Source organism: Carcharhinus amblyrhynchos, chromosome 7, assembly GCF_965287045.1.
Source record: "Carcharhinus amblyrhynchos chromosome 7, sCarAmb.v2.hapA, whole genome shotgun sequence".
NCBI classification, from domain to species: Eukaryota; Metazoa; Chordata; class Chondrichthyes; order Carcharhiniformes; family Carcharhinidae; genus Carcharhinus; species Carcharhinus amblyrhynchos.
The window spans coordinates 9,338,284-9,356,985 of record NC_137330.1 but is presented as its reverse complement, the minus strand read 5'-3'; the positions used below and the strand labels follow the sequence as shown (position 1 = coordinate 9,356,985).

General features: G+C 41.1%; 1 protein-coding gene across 1 annotated transcript in view; it reads right to left on the bottom strand.

The window, feature by feature from the left end:
• The window catches only part of galnt2 (UDP-N-acetyl-alpha-D-galactosamine:polypeptide N-acetylgalactosaminyltransferase 2), an 88,298-nt gene that overhangs the window by 29,574 nt on the left and 40,022 nt on the right, over nt 1-18,702 (bottom strand). Inside the window, exons 3-9 of the mRNA XM_080191921.1 lie at nt 16,639-16,792; nt 13,180-13,278; nt 7,373-7,440; nt 7,220-7,285; nt 6,792-6,913; nt 4,631-4,718; nt 2,930-3,017 (exon numbers count right to left, since the gene is read on the bottom strand). Coding sequence (XP_080048047.1) covers nt 2,930-3,017; nt 4,631-4,718; nt 6,792-6,913; nt 7,220-7,285; nt 7,373-7,440; nt 13,180-13,278; nt 16,639-16,792 — 685 coding nt within the window. The remainder of the gene's footprint in view (nt 1-2,929; nt 3,018-4,630; nt 4,719-6,791; nt 6,914-7,219; nt 7,286-7,372; nt 7,441-13,179; nt 13,279-16,638; nt 16,793-18,702) is intronic.

Here is an 18,702-nt window from a genome sequence, read left to right as displayed (position 1 = left end):
CATGGTGTTAAGCTTCTTGAGTGTTGTTGGATCTGCACCCAGCCAGGCAAGTGGAGACTATTCTGACTTGTGCCTTGTAGTTGGTGGGCAGGCTCAACAGAGCCAAGAGGTGAGCTATTCTCTGCAGAATTCCCAGCTTCTGATTTGATCTTGCAGCCACAATATTTATATGATTGGTTCAGTTCAGTTTCTGGTCAATGGTAACCCCCAGGATGTTGATAGTGGAGGATTTAGTGATGGTCACACCACTGGATGTCATAGGAAGATAGTCAGCTTCTCTCTTTTTGGAGATGATCATTGCCCAGCACTTATGCAACACAAATATTACTTGTCACTTATCAATCCAAAAATGAATGTCATCCAGGTATTGCCTCATATGTTCACAGACCGCTGCACTGTTGAAAATAGTGCAATCATCAGTGAATGTCCCCACATCTGACTTGCTGAAGGAAGGAAGGTCATTCATGAACAGCTGAAAACATCAGGACACTACCCTGGGGACTGCTGCAGTAATGTCCTGGGACTGAGGTGATTGATCTCCAACCATCACAACCAACTTCCTTTGACGACTCCTTGATGCTACACTTGATCATAAACTACCTTGAAGTCAAGGACAGTCAGTCTCACCTCACCTCATGTTTCGGTTCTTTTGTCCATGTTTCAACCAAGGCTGTAATGATATCAGGAGCTGAGTGACCATGGCAGAACTAAACTGGGTATCATTGAGCAAGTTATTCACAAGTAAGTGCAATTTCACAGTATCTTTGACGACCCTTTCCAACACCTTGCTGATGATTGAATGTAGACTGATGGGTAGTAAGGCCAGGTAGGATTTCTTCCGCTTTTGTGGACAAAAGCAGGGCAATATCTGGGCAGTTTCCATATTGCCAGGTAGTTGCCACTGTCGTAACTGTAACAATGGGCCCGGCTAGTTCTGGAGCACAAATCTTCAGTGCTATTGCCAGAATGTTGTCAGGCCCATCGCCTTTGCAGTATTCAGTGCCTTCAACACTGTGCCCAAGTCGATGCCTTCAGCTGTTTCTTGATATCGCATCAAGTGAATCACATTGTCTAAAGCACAGCTGAGGGCCTCCAGAGGAGGCCAAGACGGATCATCCACTCCTAGCTGGAGATTGTTACAGATACTTCAGCCTTGTCTCTTTGCACTGATGTGCTGGCCTCCCTCATTGAGGATGGGGATATTTGTGAAAGTTGCTCCTCCAATCAGTTGCTCAATCATTCCACCATCATTCACCAGTGGATAATTGCAGAGCTTAGATCAGATCGGTTAGCTGTGCAATTGCATAAGTTGTATATTACTTGCTGCTTTCACTACTTGGCATACAAATAGCCTTGTGCTGTAGCTTCACCAGGTTGAGATCTCACTTTTAGGTATGTTGGTGCTGCCCCTAGCATACTACCGTTCATGAAACAAGACTTGATAGTAATCGTAGAGTGGGGAATACACCAGGTCATGAGGTTATAGATTGTGGTCATATAAAATTTTGCTGTTGCTGATGGCCTGCAGCGCTTCATGGATGCCCCAGTTTTGAGCTGCTAGATCTATTCAAAATTATTTAACATGGTGATAACAACACACAGCACCATGGAGGATGTCCTCAACGAAAAGACGAAACTTTGTTTCCAAAAGGACTTTGTGGTGATCACTCCTAGCAATACTGTCATGGACAGATGGATTGGCAACAGATAGGTTGATGAGAATGAAGTTAAATAGCTTTTTTCCTTCCTGTTCCCTCACCACTCGCTGTTGATCCACTCACTGCCCTCCTCTCAGTTTATCTTCCAAGTAGTGTTCAACATGGAGGAGCACTAACTCATCAGTTGAGAGGGCACAGGGGGTGACAGCCAGTAGGAAGTTTTCTTGTCCATGGTTGGCCTGATGCCATGTGTCTTCATGGGGTCCAGAGTCAATACTGAGAACTTCAAGGCAATTCCCTCCCAACTGTATACCATGGTGCCACCACCTCTGGTGTATCTGTAATGTTAGTAAGGAGAACTTTACAGAGTTGACAAGTTTGAGTTTGCCATTGCGACTTCCAGTGCCCCAGTCGATACCAAGTGATCTGTCAGATTCATTCCTTTATCTAGTCTTTGTAGCAGTTTTGATAAAACTGCCTGGCTTGCCATTCCATTTCCAAGGGCATTTAAGAGTCAACCACATTGCTGTGTGTCTGGAGTCATGCTCAGGCCAGACCACACCACATAAGGATGGCAAATTTCCTTCCCTAAAGGACATCAGTGGACCAGTTGTGATTTTCCACAATCAACAATAGTTTAGTGGACATTATTACCAAGGCTAGCTTTTAATTACAGATTTATTAATTGAATTGAAGTTCTACCATCTGACATGGTGGGATTGAAACCAGTTTCCTCAGAGCATTAGCCTGGGCCTCTGGATTATTAGTCTAGTGACATTACCACTCCCAATTTCCCCAGTCGGTCTGTCTGCACTGATGGGAGGGTTAATTTGCATACTCCGAATTATTGCCGTGCTGTTTTCTGAATAGAAAACATTATTGAGAGAAATTTGCCTATCAGTCAATCGACCACAAAAAAATTCCAGGAACACATTTGCCTATTATGAAGCGTGACAAATGAAATGTGATGATGTGGATGCACCGGCATTGGACTGGGGTAAACACAATAAAAAGTCTGACGACACCGAGTTTAAGTCCAACTGATTTATTTGATAGTACACTCACTAGCTTTCGGGTTAGTCCCTTCGTCAGGTGAATGGAGAGTTCCGGCCTCAGACAGAGCATATAAAGCACAGTGTGCTTTATATGCTCTGTCTGAGGCCGGAACTCTCCATTCACCTGACGAAGGAAATGAAATGTGACACAGGAAATATGGTGTGGCACTATTACATGTATGTTTACTCAACTATAAAACCCCTGGCTATACATACCGGATAGGGCCAATTGGATTACCCTGGCGAGCTCGTCGTTGTTCTGGAGTCATGTAATCCCATTTGAAGACCAGATTCCAATCAAATCCTGCCAATTAAATCAGATAGGTCAGTAGCAAAGGTGCATTGAAAGATCATAAATACAAAAGATGTATTTCAGTGGAAACAGAAAATGCAACATTTCCAAACTGCCAATTGTGAGAAATTATAACTGAGGTGTTACAGCTATTTTGTTTGAAACAATTAAAGAGGCAAATTTTCTCTTTCTGTTGAAAGGTCATTAACCTCAAACACTAACTCAGTTTCTCTCTCCACAGATGCTGTTGGATTTGCAAAGTGGTTCCTGCACGTTCTGTTTTTATTCCAGATTTTCAATATCTATTTTGTGTTTGATAAATATTCTCTCAGTACAAGTCTTATAATTATTTGTGCGGCATTCTGCACAGTTATTATTGTCACTAGCTGCTCAGAGTTTTTCCTTTTAAATGCTGTGCTGAAAAACATTGAATAAGGTTTATGTTCTGTTTAGTATACAAAACGTGCTTTGATCAGTGGTTGGTCTTGGTGAGAATACCTAGAACTATCCTTGCCTCTAACTTTGTGTGTTTTGGATTATTCATGGATCACTGACCTAAGCTCATCCAAACTTTGCTGCCTATATCCTAACTTGCACCAAGTCCCATTTACCCATCATTGCTTTGTTCACTGACCTACACTGGCTCCCAGTCCTGCAACGCCTCAATCTTAAAACTTTCGTCCTTGCGTTTAAAATCACTCCATGGTTTCACCCCTCATTATCTCAGTAGCATGCTCCAGCCTGACCAGCCTCCAAAATCTCTATGCTCCTTCGATTTTGGCCCCTTGTACTGCCTCAACTTTCAGCACTCCACCATTGGCATTAAGACTTCCATCATTAAACCTTTCTCTCTCCTCCTTTAAGCTTCTCTCTTCACCCAAGCTTTTAGTCATCTGTCCAACAGGGAAACACTCAGCACGTCTGGCATCATCTGCCACTTTCTTCAATAAATAATCACATTCCGCTCGAAGTATGAACTCTGTTTCTCTCTCCACAGATGCTGCCAGACATGCTGAAAATTTCCAGCACTTCCTGTTTTCATTTCAGTTTTCAGTATCCACAGTATTTTGCATTAGTTCTAATTGCTCTTACATTTTTTGTTGCAATTTCTGTCTTATTATGTTCTGATGCAGGACTATCAGACATCTTACTATATTAAAGGTGCTTTATAAATACAAGCTGCAGTCCTATAGCATCCATACACACTGCTGTAATTAATGTACAAATGAGTTGTCCATCTTCAAACACTTCCCTCATACAAATGATTTGGGCAAGCGTGTAATGGGCAAATGTTTCAGGTTTGTACTGGTCACCAAAATAAGCAGAGGAACAGTATACAATGCAGCCGAGCTCTGAAGTAGAGAGTTATCGCCGCGGACCTGCACGTGAGCCCCCATGACTTGTGAGCCCAATGGTAGGTGCTACAAAAGTAGAACTAAATCCTGACCATTAACTCTGTTTCCCTCTGCAGATACTGACTAATTCCAGCCATTCCTATTTTCACTTTAAAAGGGCAAGATTGTCCAACTTTTCTAAAACTGCTGTTCAAATGACAAGTGGATATAAGAAACAATTTTGTTTGCTTGGTATATGACTGTCACCCAGATCTTTAACATTGTACATACCGCCTTTTAGATCAGCAGACGCCCCCACGTACTGGAAGTTGTCCATATTGATTACATCAATTATTGGAGAAACAACTCTAGTTTTATCCTGTAAAGAAAAAACAAAATGCATACACAGCAAATATTATTTTCCTGGATGAAAAGAAACTATTAAAGGATTCACATTTACATCGTGTATTTTGTGACCTCATGATATTCATGATTCTGGAGATGCAAAGAAGTTTAGACAGAACATTCTGGAGTTCAGTGCCTCGACCCCTGGAAGTATGGTCTCCAGTGGTGGATGTGATAAAAGTTGGGGATGTCCAAGAAGGCAAAATTAAGTAAAGTTTATTTATTAGTCACAAATAGGCTTACATTAACACTGCAATAAAGTTACTATAAAAACTGAAGGGATGCAGAGATCTCAGAGAGTTGTAGGGCTGCAGGTGGCTATGCACCAAAGATGGGGTGAGGCCATAGAGGAATTTGTAAGTTAAGATGCAAATTTTAAAATTGAAGTGTTGGCATACCAATTACTGCTGCATAAACTTGCGCCTATCACCTATTACCTATCCACGCAATTGCGTCAGTCTGCCTATAGATCATTGCCAAATATCCCATTTTTGCATCATCAGCAAATTCTGATACAATGCCCTCTATGATTAAATATAAATCAAAGTGACCTCTAGTTACAAAGAAGAGCTACCAAGTTTTTTGTTTGGGTTTTCATGAGATGTGAACATCACTGGCAAGGCCTCATTTGTTACCCAACCCTAAATGCCCTTGAACTCGGTGACTTACTAAGCCAATTAGATGGTCAACCACATCTGGAGTCACATATAGGCCAAAATAGCTAAGGACAGCAGATTTCCTTTCCTAAAAGATAGGTGAGCTTTACGACAAATCAGTTATCGCTTAATGGTACTAGTATTGAGATTACTTTACAATTACGGCTTTATTTTATTAATCAATTGACAGAGGCAGCTCGAGGGCACAGTGGTTAAGACTGCTGCCTCACAGCATCAGGGACCCAGGTTTGATTCCTGGCTTGGGTCACTTTCTGCGTGGAATTTGCACGTTTTCCCTATGTCTGTGTGGGTTTCCTCCCACAGTCCAAAAGACATGCTGGTTAGGTGCATTGGACAAGCTAAATTCTCCCTCAGCGCACCGGGGAGCGCCAGAGTGTGACGACTAGAGGATTTTCACAGTAACTTCATTGCACTCTTAATGTAAGCCTACGTATGACTAATAAATAAACCTTAACTTTTGAATTAATTAATGTAATTCAAATTCCACAGCTGCCGCGGTGAGTTATGAATCCAGATCCTGGGCCTCTGGATTTCCAGTTCACTGACATTACTATTACATCACCATCCCCTCAAGGTTGATCCCAGAATAAAGAGAATGAGAAAAATTTGATTATTCTACATCATTCCCCTTAATAACAGATGCAGTTACAGTTTGAAGTTTATTTATCAGTGTCACAAGCAGGCTCACGTTAACACTGCAATGCAGTTACTGTGAAAATCCCCAGTCGCCACACTCTGGTGCCTTTCGTGTATACTGAGGGAGAATTTAAGCATGGCCATGCACGTAACCAGTGCATCTTTCAGACTGTGGGAGGAAACCTACACAGACATGGGAAGAACATGCAGACATCACACAGTGACCTTGGGTCCCTGATGCTCTAAGGGATCAGTGCTAACCACTGTGACACCATGCTGCCTGCATGCTAGAACTGTGCAAGATTTGGGCAAATTGGATCCAAATAAGCTTTTCTTCCATGTACAGAATTTAATTACAAGGGGTCATATTCAGAAGAAAACAGGAAATGCAGAATTTTTTTAAAATTAAGATGGTTTAAGTATGTGGGACAGATTACTGGCACAAGTGGTGGAGCAAGAAACCTCAGCCAGATGGACTGTAGTTCGTCCTCCTGCCTGAAACCTCTTCTCCAATCCAAATAAGTCATTAACCCACTCCTAACTTTAATCCTGCTTTCTTTTGCTGTTGCTTTATTTCATTGATAACAGATACCTGAATCATTCTGAGAAGCCTCTTGTGTCTTATTGAACAATTTGTTAAGATCTATATGCACAATATCAACTGAGTTCCACGTAAAGTAAGTCATCTGAGTCAGCTGATAACTCACACATGGTCTCACAAATGACTTGCTTACCTCAACCACCCTCTCCAGGAGGGGTTCCAGCCAGTGTTCATTGCATTCACAATGGCTATCAAGAAACGTAAGGATGTTTGCTTGTGCTGCATCGGCTCCCCTGACACGCGAACGCATCAGCCCTGTACAGCGAAGGAAAGAAAAGACCATTCATAAGACTGTCAAAGAAGTCAAAAGAAGAAACACCAAAATAGTACAATCTCAGACACAGAAACAGAAACGCTGGAAAATCTCAGCAGGTCTGACAGCATCTGTGGACAGAGAATAGAGTCATTCGAGGGTCATCCAGACTCAAAACATGGCTCTATTCTCTCTTCACAGATGCTGTCAGACGTGCTAAGATTTTCCGGCACTTTCTGTTTTGCCTTCAGATTCCAGCATCCACGGTAATTTGTCTTCATCTTAGCATAATCTCTCCCTTGACTCACCTTCACGTCTGTTGTTTCGAAGAATTCGGACCTTCTCAATCTTTGACAGCAAAGTGCCATCTTCAGCTGAAAGTGAAAATTCAGATTGATTTTAAACAAAATTTATTTAAAGGACCACATTAGCAATGAAGAGGTAAAACAAATCTGACTTACGGTTGTCACTATAATCATCGACCAAAATGATTTCTTTGATTAGATGCGGTGGACTCTTTCGAAGCACGCTGTGAAAAGAGAAACAGAATTATTGTGAATTAGGAAATTATAGTCAGAGGGAAAAAGAATTAGCAGTTTGCAGTGAACATTCATGCTGCTGTACTGAAGTACAGAATTTTGTTGCCTTGGACTTTCATGACTGTATTTTCAACACAGACTTAACTCAACAACTTGATATGTGGAGGGAGTTTGCAGAGAACTAGAGCTCAGGGGAATGCTTCAGCGTAAAATAGTTTCTGATACATTTGTTATTTTACACAAAAGGATAGGAACAGAAGCTGATCCTTCAATCCCTTGAGCCTCATTTACTATCCAATGAGATCACTGCTGATCTGTATCTCAACTTTTCCTACCTTCTTTAGTTTTGCATCTCTTAATATATTTGCCTATGTTACAATTCTCTTGGACAGCGAGAGTTAAAAAAAAAACTGAATTCCAGTGACTGATTGAAGAGATCACAACATAACATTTCAAGTTTTAAGACTTCTAATGTAATAAACAAATTAAGAACAACATTGACTAACACTATTTTTGAAGGCAACTTCTACCTCAAACTACAGAAAAGATCCCCATGTAAATCTTAACACAAGAAATAAGAGTTGGAGTAGAGCTTGTTCCACCACTCAGTACAATCATAGCTGATCTAGGCCTTCAACTCCACTTTCTGTGTCCCTTAATTCCCCGAGATGCCAAAGATCTGTCTATCCCAGCCTTCAATAGATTCAGTAACAAAGCATCCAAAACTGTCTGGGGTAGAGCATTCCAACGATGTGAGTGAAATAATTTCTCCTCATCTCAGTTCTAAATAATCGACCTCTTATCTTGAGACTGTGCCCCAGTATTTTAGATCCCCCAAGCAAAGGAAAGAATTTCTCAATGTCAACTATATCAAGCTCCTTCAGAAATTTGTACGTTTCAGTGAGATCACATCTTATTCTTCTAAACTTCAGAGTCTCACGATCCCAGCTAATGTTACTACTGGACAAGTCCAGTCCCACAGTGGACACCTGCTCGATAGGATCTAACTTTCATTTTTTGGTTTAAAAAGCTGGATGAATAGAGTCACAGGACTGTCGATTAACTTTTAACAAACGAATGAAATAATATTTATTAAACAAGATCAGATTAAACGCAATACACTACCTCCTTACCCCAGCTATTCTTTTAGATATACACCATTGATAAGGATAATACAAGTTACAAAATTTTATACTCAAATGTTCTCAGTAAGTACATAGTCCATGCTCAGAAATACCATACTCTGAAACCAAGTGACAAATGCCACCCAAAACAACTTCTGTGGGGTCCTCTTCAAATTCCCTACACTTTGAGCCACCTGGTCTCACTGGAACTCTGGATTTCACACAATGTTTTCAAAACTCTGCTCTGGAAGAACACACGTTGAAATCTTCTCCCACCCAAGGCTCTCTCAGATGCTTTCATGAAGGATTTCCATCCAGAATTTTTACCTTTCCTGGCAGTGTTCCTCTTCCCCGTGCATTCAAGTTTCCACACAATTTCTCAGGTACCCAGCCACGCCAACAGAACACCACTGTTTCACAGGCTGTATTAAAGTTCACCAACCTAAGGATCACTTCAGATATCTGGCTTCTCACAGCCAACTTCTCAAGGTCGACACCTTGCAGCTCTGTCTCTAACTGGGAGTCTCTCTCTGTCCCTCTTTAACTTCAGTGAATAATACTGTATTCAGATTCTGTTTTTTTGTCCCATTGTCTTCAGCCTTGCTTGGACTTTCCTTTTCTAGTTTCCATGGTTTTGAAACTTTCAGTTCTTTAGCCTCTGGGACTTGTTTTCTGCATCCCTGTATTGCCTTGCCTGTGCTGGCAGCTTCTGTGGAAAGCTACTTGGTTGCCTGGTTCCAGATTGAACTGGAAACAATTCAGCTTTTCAACACGAACCTCTGAGTGCTAAGCAACAGCTTTGGTTTCTCTTAAAGTCTGTAATTGCTTTTACGTCATAAAACTGCAACTACAATAAGGCAGAATTTAAAGTGAAATTAAACTGTAAACTTACAAGTACTTATGTTTAACATGAAGCTAAACTGAAGTTTTAACCCTTACCACATACAAATAGGAAAACATAAATTGAGTTTAAACTTAAATATTATTCCTAATATAAATTATTTAAACTGTCTCCATTTCCTAACAAGACAGTATGACCAATTTACTCAACCTCTCAGCATAGGTAAAGCCTTTCATCCAGCAGCACTGTTGTGAACCTTCGCTCTACTGCCTGCAATATCAGTATACAGTCCCTTAAGCGTGGAGACCAATGCTGCAGACAGTACTTCAGATATGGTCTCATCTATATGATGATGGCAAAACTTTTCCAAATCCCTCACTCACATTCTATTTCTCCCTTTTTAATAACATTTTGGTAGCTATTTACTGGTTTATAAAACTCTCCCAATCATCAGACTTGTTCCTGTTCTCTGCAAGGTTGTAAGCCTCTTTTAATCTCACACAATCCTTAATTTTCTGAGTGAGCCATGGATGGATCTTCCTTGCTGAGTTTTTGTTTTTCTATGGGTTGTATGGCAGTGACCTTACTCACTGATGTACAATTTTTCCTAAATCCTGTCTCTTCCTGCCCCATTCTGCTTATCTTTACCCACAGCATCATACTATTCTGATGCCTTACCCTCTCTTCCAATTTCCAAATGCTAGAAATCTTTTGGATTTTTAAACCTCCTTTCTCTGTACCATGCCCTCCATTTATTACTTTGAAGCGTTGTCCACTGCGCTTGTTATATAATTGGCCAGTACATTAATCCCAGCCCAGATTAACTGAAGCCCATCTCAAGCGAATAGCTCACTCTTCCCTGAGTACTGATGCTATTGCCTCATGAATCAGTGCCCCTTTTTTCCACAAAACCTTTTGAGTCATACATTTAATTCTCTAATCTCCTCAACATAGAAATTTGGAGCATGATAGGCTATTCAGCCTTTTTAACCTGCACTGCTATTCAATTCCTTCATTCTCCTCAGAGCCCTTGATGCTAATACAATCTAAATAAAATCTCTTTCTTGAATACATTCAGTAACTTGGCTTCCACAGCTTTCTGCGGTAGAGAATTCCACAAGTTCATTACCCTTTGAATGAAGAAATGGTTTTGGAATATACGGAGGGTCCTCCACAGGAAAGGCACAGTAGCAGGAAGGCATGGGAGAGAAAAGAAGAGCAAGGCGACAACAGAGGCCATCCTTCAAAGTAGGATCTATCACTGCAAACAGTTACCTGGACATGACTGGGAGGCAATGCGCAGATGATTATGACTGTCCAGGCAGTTGGTCACAGACATCTGTCACCTCACTGCTGAAGATTTCACACCTTGTAGCATTAGTGCTATGTCCTGTCAGTAGTCGCCAAGTTACTGATGCTTTGATTCTGGCTTAAGGGTCAACTGCAGGTCATTGTGGCAGCTTGCAAGCAGCTGCATACCACTGCATCTTGCAGGTCCTCTTTGCCAGGGCTAAACAATACATTAATTTCACAACAGAAGTGACCAAGAGCATTGGACTTTGCCAACATCACTGAATGCCATCAGGTGGCAGGAATCATTCCTCGTAGTGTCAGGGGGATACAACTATCCTCACAACTCCACATATTTACCCTGCCCGGGGCGGGGGGGGGGGGGGGGGGGGGGAGGAGAGAATGGATTATGGTCGGTACAGACTCGACGGGCCGAACAGCCTCCTTAAGGATTCTATGATTCGACACATGTCAGATTTAAAATTCTCATCCTTGTCTTTAAATTCTTGCAAGTCCTAGCCCTCCCCTATCTCTGTTGCAGGACTGGAGGAGATTACAGAGATCTCTGCATTCCTCTAATTCTGGTGTCTTGTGATCTCTTGGTCACTGGATTAGAGGTTAGTGGGCAGCACATGCCCCAAATATGTAATAGTTTGAACTCTAGTTTTCTAACAAAAGGCATCCCAATTTCCAGTGCATCACCTTTGGCCACTGTGCCTTTAGCCACCTAATCCTAAACTTCAAATTCATTCCTGAAATCTCTCTGCCATTTGATCTTATTCTCCTCCCTTAAGACAATCTTTAATTAAGATTAACAGTCACTTAGACAAAACTAACAGTCACGTAAACAAACACAGATTAATTAAGGAAAACAAGCAAGGATTTGTTAAAAGCAATTAACGAATTTGAGTTTTTCGATTAAGAGTGAGTTAATGTGGGTGATACAGTTGATGTGGTGTACATGGCCTTCAAAAACATGTTTGATTAGTGCCATTAACAGTTATCAGCAAAACTAAAGCTCATGGTATAAAGGGGAACAGTTACAGCATGAATATGACAGGCTTAATGACAGGAAACAGAGCAGTATTAAAGTCAATTTTTGGAGTGGAGGATGGTGTTAAGACCACTGCTTTACCTTATATTAATGACCTAGACTTAGAGGTGCAGGGCACAATTTCAAAAACATAGGCAGGTTAGTGGAATGAGCGGACATGTGGCAGATGAAATTTAGTGAAGAGAGGTGTTAGAATCCCTAAAGTGCAGGAGGCAGCCATTCGACCAATCGAGCCTGCACTGAAACAATCCCACCCAGCCCATATCCCCATAACCCCTGCAAATCCCCCTCACCTACACAACTTGGGACACTCAGGGTCAATTTAGCATGGCTAATCAATCTAACCTGCACATGTTTGGACTGTGGGGGGAAACCAAAGCACCCGGAGGAAACCTATGCAGACATGGGGAGAGTGTGCAAACTTCACACAGACAGTGGCCCAAGCGAGCAATCGAACCCGGGTCCCTGACGCTGAGACAGGAGTATTAACCACTGTGCCAACGTGCTGCCCTACCTCTGCATCCCACTCAGGGTTCCCCCTCACCACCACTACTCCAAAGGAATACTTGTTCTTTTACCCTTCAGCCCACTCCCAAGCTTTCAATCAATTCCCACAGTTTTGAGTTCAATTAATCAACTTTTGTTGCTATTAGACCGAGGTAGGTAGACTGGCAGACCGAGGTAGGTGGGGCAGGAATCCTGGTATGTATAAATAGAGCCATAGTGTACAAAAGCAAGGAAGTGATCGTGAATGTTTATAAAACAATGGTTTTGCCTCAACTGTCTAAATCTGGCACCACATTTCAGGGAGAATACAAAGGCATTGGAAGGGATTCAGAAAAGATTTACAAAGGTGGTTCCAGGGACAGACGGGCAAAGCTGGTTTTGTTCTTCTCAAAGATAAGATAGAGGGATTCAAAATCATGAGGGCGCGGACAGAGTAGATAGGGAGAAACTGTTCCCATTGGCTGGCAGGTTGAGTGCCAGAGGACACCAATTTAAGATAATGGCAAAAGAACCAGAAGCAACATGAGGAAAAATGTTTATAGGCAGTGGTGGGGTTAGGATCTGGGATGCAGTGACTGAGAGTAGTGGAGGCAGATTCAATCACAGCTTCCAAAAAGGAATTTGATACTTAGCCAGAGAAAATATTTGTAAGGTTAAGATAAAAGCCAGGTGAGCGGGATTGCTTTTGTAGAGAGTTAGCATGGACACAATGTGCTGAATGGCCTCCCACTGTGTTGTAAACATTCTATGATTCAACAACATCTCCTTACACAGTCCAGTGTCAAATCCTGTCTAATAATACTGCTATGAAGTGCCTTGGAAAGATTACTACTTTAAGGATGCTCTTGAAAAGCAAGTTGTCTCTGTTAGAAATACAAAGTAATTGAGTGTGAATTTTTCCAAATGTTTTTACCTGACGACAGTACGAAGCAATGCTGATCTCGCTTCATTGTGGAAGGTGATGACTACGCTGGTTGCTATTAAGTCAGTGTTCCACTGCTTCCGCCGGCACCTGTCAGAAAGAACACAGCAAATTTAGCACATGGCGCATCTTTTTGGAAGTTCCATGGTCTAATTAATAATGCTTTTCAAAATGTGCTCTGAAACGCTGCAAAGAAACAAGAATTATCAATTAATTCAGCGACAATGGAGGGAGTCCAAGGCAGGTTGGCGCGCATCTTGGAATTGGGGTGATAGGCTCATGATGGAAGAGAAATTTCTCTCTTCATTCCACGGGCTTTTAAAAAAACTTAAATCAGAATGGAAGATCTTGATCATCAATCTACTAACAATGTGAGATTATGTATCAAAATCGGTTCAAATACAGTTGCTCTGGCACACTGCCTTATTTGAAATGTTTATGCATTTATTTTATAAACTTGTCCATCATTTGCTAGTTATGATCAAGTGTCAAATCCACCGTTAACTGACAGGTGAAGGAAACTAGTGGAAGATTTACTTTTAAGGAGAAGGGTGATGACAGCAGATTTGAAAGGGAGCAATGAAGTGCCCGAGAAGAGGAAACCATTTGTAACAGCAGCTGGCACAGATGCCATGAATGGAAATTGGATGGTCAATCATTTAGTGCAAATGCTGGTGAGGTTGCAGGAGGTGGGTGTCATGTACAAGGTGAGCCTGAAAAGGGAGCAAGAGAATAAAAAGAAACTGAAGAGGGAAATGCAAATTTGGCAGTAAACGTTCTGACTGATTGCCTGTTGTAAAGAAATTGTGAGATCTTCAAAGGAAAATGCATTTTTCTAATGTCTCTCAGTGTCTTTAGTCTTCCATTTGTCTAACCTCTATTGTTAGGGAGAGATAGGAACTTTGTGAGAAGACAAAAGGCACCAGAAACTGTTGTTAAGGACATGTTAATTTGTTTCTTCCTGGGACCTGAGCATCGCTGGCAAGGCTAGCATTTATTGGTCATCACTAACTATCCTTGATAAGGTAATGAGCTGTCTTCTTCAACCAATGCAATTCATGTGGTGTACAGTGCCTCAGGAATGGAGTTCCAGGTTTTTGAACCAGCAACAGTAAAGGACAGCAATTAGTTCTACATCAGGGTGGTATGCAACCTGGAGATGGTGGTGCTTCCACACATCTGCTGTCCATGTGCTTCTAGGTGGTAGAGGTTCCAGATTTGGGAGGTGCTATTGAGAAGGTTTGGCAAGTTGCTGCAGTGCATCTTATCAATAGTACACACTGTTACCAAAGTGCAGTCAGGGTGGAGGGAGTGAATGTTTAAGATGGTGAAATAGGGTATCAATCAAGCAAGCTGATTTGACCTGGATGGTGTTGAGCTTCTTGAATGTTGTTGGAATTGTACCTATCATGGTACACCATCCATCACACTCCTGACTTGGGTATTGTAGACAGTGGACCTGCTTTGGGGAGTCAGAAGAAGTTATTCACTGAAGAATTCCCAGACCCTGACCTGCTCTTGTGGCCACAGTATTTATATGGTCCAGTTAAGCATCTAATCAATGGTACCCCATCAGGATGTTGGTGATGGGGGATTCAGCAATGGTAATGTCAATGAATTGCAAGAGGAGATGGTTAGATGCTCTCTTGTTGGAGATTGTTACTTCCTGTGAGGCTGGATTATTACTTTCTACTTATTAGTCCAAGCTGATATGTTGGTCAGGTTTTGCTGCATGCGGGCATGGTTCAATTTAATGTCTGAGGAGTCATGCATGGTACTGAACAATGTGTGATTACTTTTGGAGCAGATGAAAATGGATGGGTCTAGAACACTACCTGAGGGACTCCTACAGCAATGTCATTGAATTGAGATGGCCTCCAACTAGCACAGCAGTCTTCCTTTCTGCTGGGTATGACTCCAATCAATTTTCCCCTTGAATCCCATAAACTTCAATTTTACGAGCACTCATTGATGCAACTTTCAGTCACCTGTTAACTTCAGGTTATGGGCAATGATTTTCACCTCACCTTCTGGAGTTTAACTCTTTTGTCCATACTTATACCAAGGTTGTAATGTGATCTAGAGGTGAGCGGCCTGATGAAATTCAAATTGAGCACTGGTCTCAAACTTAATGTCAGTGAGCTGATTGTTCCTAAGTGCCACTTGTATCAATAACACTCTTTATCACCTTACTGACTGAAGGTAGGATGATGGATGGCAATTGGTTACATTTGTTTTGCAGGATGGCACATTGGTGCAGCTGTTAGCGCTGCAGCCTCACAGCGCCAGGGACCTAGGTTTGTTTCCTGGCTTGGGTCACTTGTCTGTGCAGAGTCTGCGTGCTCATCCTGTGCCCACGTGGATTTCTTCTTGGTGTTTCGGTTTCCTCCCACAGTCCGAAAGATGTGCTGGTTAGATTATTGGCCAAGCTAAATTCTCTCTCTGTATACCCAAACAGGTGCCAGAGTGTGGTGACTAGGGGATTTTTACAGTAACTTCATTGCTGTGTTAACGTAAGCCTAGATGTGACACTAATAAATAATCTTTAAATAAAAACTGCCATTTGTACATACTGATCGATTCAATTTTTAGATGATGTAAATGTGATTATTGTAGTAGGATCTCTTGATAACCATTTTGTTTTTTAGTTTATTTAACGTGTAATGTGGTATGAGTCAGCTTTCACAGGCAGCAGAAGAATGTGGTGGGCATCCTATGCGTTAAGAATATTGCTGAATCAAAAGGTTCATTGTTGGATCTGGGCTGCAAAAAAGTAAAGGTGTAAATGCCGACTGACAGGGACACTGTCTGTAATGGAAACAGAAGTGTAGTGACAGATTGTAAGGAAAGCCTCACTGGGTGAGTGGGTGGGGAAGGGCAGGTGGTGATGGAGCCAGAATTGCCACAGCAGAAGGAATTTCACACCTGAATTTTTGGAAAATTTTGCCTGTTAAAGAATTAGCCTTCTGGCTCTGAAATTTTGTATATTCATTGTATCGTTGAAAGTAAGAAAATAATAGTGCCTTTCATGACATCAGGAAACCTCAAAAGTACTCCACAGCTAATTATGTTTTTATGAAGTACAGTCACTGTTGGAGTGTAGGGGATATGGCAACTAATCTGCACACAGCAAGATTCCACCATCAGTACTGTGATAATGATCAAATATTCTATTTTAATATCAGACAAGCCAGAACTCTGTGTTCTTTTTCCTACCTACCTGAGAAGGCACATGGGGCCTCAGTTTAAAGCTTCTTCTGAAAGACATCATCTCTGACAGTGAAGCGTTCCCTTAGTTATTATATTACAGTGTCAGCCTAGCCTGTTGCTCAAGTTTCTAAAATGGAGCTGGAACTCACAACCAGTTAGGAATTGAGTCACTGAGCTACCACTGACACGCTCTGTCTGGACTACTCTATAAAAGGGGAACTGTGAGATCTTTCTACTTACTGGTCATGCCTGGTGTCTGGAATATTTCTATCCATCCGCAGTTTGTCACTTTCCAGCTGATTAAACTTATTCCGTGCATATGGATCCTGTCCCGTCTTTACTAATGTGGCCTCAATGTAAGCTTCTTGATCAAAGTCTTGCCACTTCACTTTCCCTGTAGGTCAAACAAAAGTGTACAATTAAAAATAAAGTAATGTGCTCTTAATCCTTTGAGAGAGAGAGGTGCAGCACAAGAATAATACCCTCATCTAACTCTCCCATTAAAAGATAATTTGGTTAGTTTAATTAAATGTCAAAAACTCAAATTGATTCTAACTCACTTGAAAGACTGAAGGACACGACACAACGAGATCCTAGCCTACAGACTTTAAGTATTTTTTGCAGTATGCAAATTACATTGTTTAAAGCTTCAATTTTTCTTATAAAGTCTCACAATGCCAGGTTAAAGTCCAACAGGTTTATCTGGTGTCACAAGCTTTTGGAGCACTGCTCCTCCATCGGATGAGTGAACTCTGAAAGCTCGTGATGCCAAATAAACCTGTTGGACTCCTAACTTGGTGTTGAGGCTTCTTGCTGTGCCAACCCAAGTCCCATGCCAGCATCACCATGTCATCTCTTATAAGCCTTAATTTAACATTTCTGAAGTGGTAAATTGCAGGAGGATCCCTTTTGGGCTCAAGATTCAGAGGCATCATGAATGAAAATATTTCACTTAAGCTCATAAAACTAAATAAGACTAGGTAAAAGTAGAAAGGTGGCTGTGCCAAGGTATAACACTGAGTATTGTCTTGTCTGGGACTTCAAAGATATAGACTACTTCAATTAATCTACCAGCAATCTTTGGGATTGATCCCACATCTAGCTTTATAAGTACTAGGTATCAGTATAAAAGATTAATACACGTTGTGTCTTAAATCAGATAATCTTACAGTGTATTTATACATACTGCAGTTAACAGCTGAAGATCAATTTTGGGTATTATTCATAGTTCAGAACACTGAAACATGCAGCAGAGGGTACTTCTTTGGCCTTTAACCTTTTTGTTCATTTGTTGGTTAAACAGTCATTTAAAGAGTAGACTGCATTTTTCATTGTTAAGTGCTTTACTTCCAGGGTGTTTGTGCTTGCTAAATAAGCAGATAATATGATGTACGTAAGTATACAATTTGACTGAAATGAGAGCATGCGGTTCAAACAGTGTCGCTGTAGCCATGTTTGTGGCTAGTCAGCAATTTCCACTGGATAACCAATATATCCTTCACTCCCATATTATGGAATACACACATAAAAGAAGGTCGTTTGGCCCATTCTGACTGTCATCATGTGGAGATGCAGGCGTTGGGTGCCAGAAAGTAAGAATTATTTAATGAGTCCCACTAACTGCAAATTTTTTTTTCAGCTATTGATCAATTTCCAATTTTAAAATCATTATTGAATATGCTTTCACCAACTCTTCAGGCAGTGCATTCCAGTTCATAACATCTGAGTTTAAAAAAAATCTCGTCGCCCTTCTTTTAGTTAAGAATTACCTTAAACCTCAGTCAACTCTCCTTCCAAGAGAAATATTTTATTCTAACACACCTTCTTGCATCTTGGTATCACATAATTACTCTCCAATCCCCACTACAATTTGTATATTTTATATTTATTTTGTGCCCTAAGCATCTCATGTTTGAAAACTTCCCACTACTGATCTGCATCCCACTCAGTGCTTTTCCCTCAACACCACTACTCTCTAAGCGATACTTGTTTTTTACCCTTCAGCCCATTCCCAAGGTTTCAATCAATTCCCCTAGTTTTAAGTTCAACAGTAGCAATTTTTGTTGCTATTGATCCCACGCCGGTGAATGTTATTTTAACTATGTGACAACATGATTTAATGATTTAATAACATTTTCATAGGATATGTTGAGTTTCCTGTCCTGAATTATGCTACTATAACAGTCATTAACAGTTTCTACGTCTAACTTTCAAGCACTTAATACTAAAATACTAAGTTAATGATTATAAAAATGCATGCCTAAATGAATGGTTAAAACCTACCATTTCACTGGATTTAAAAGC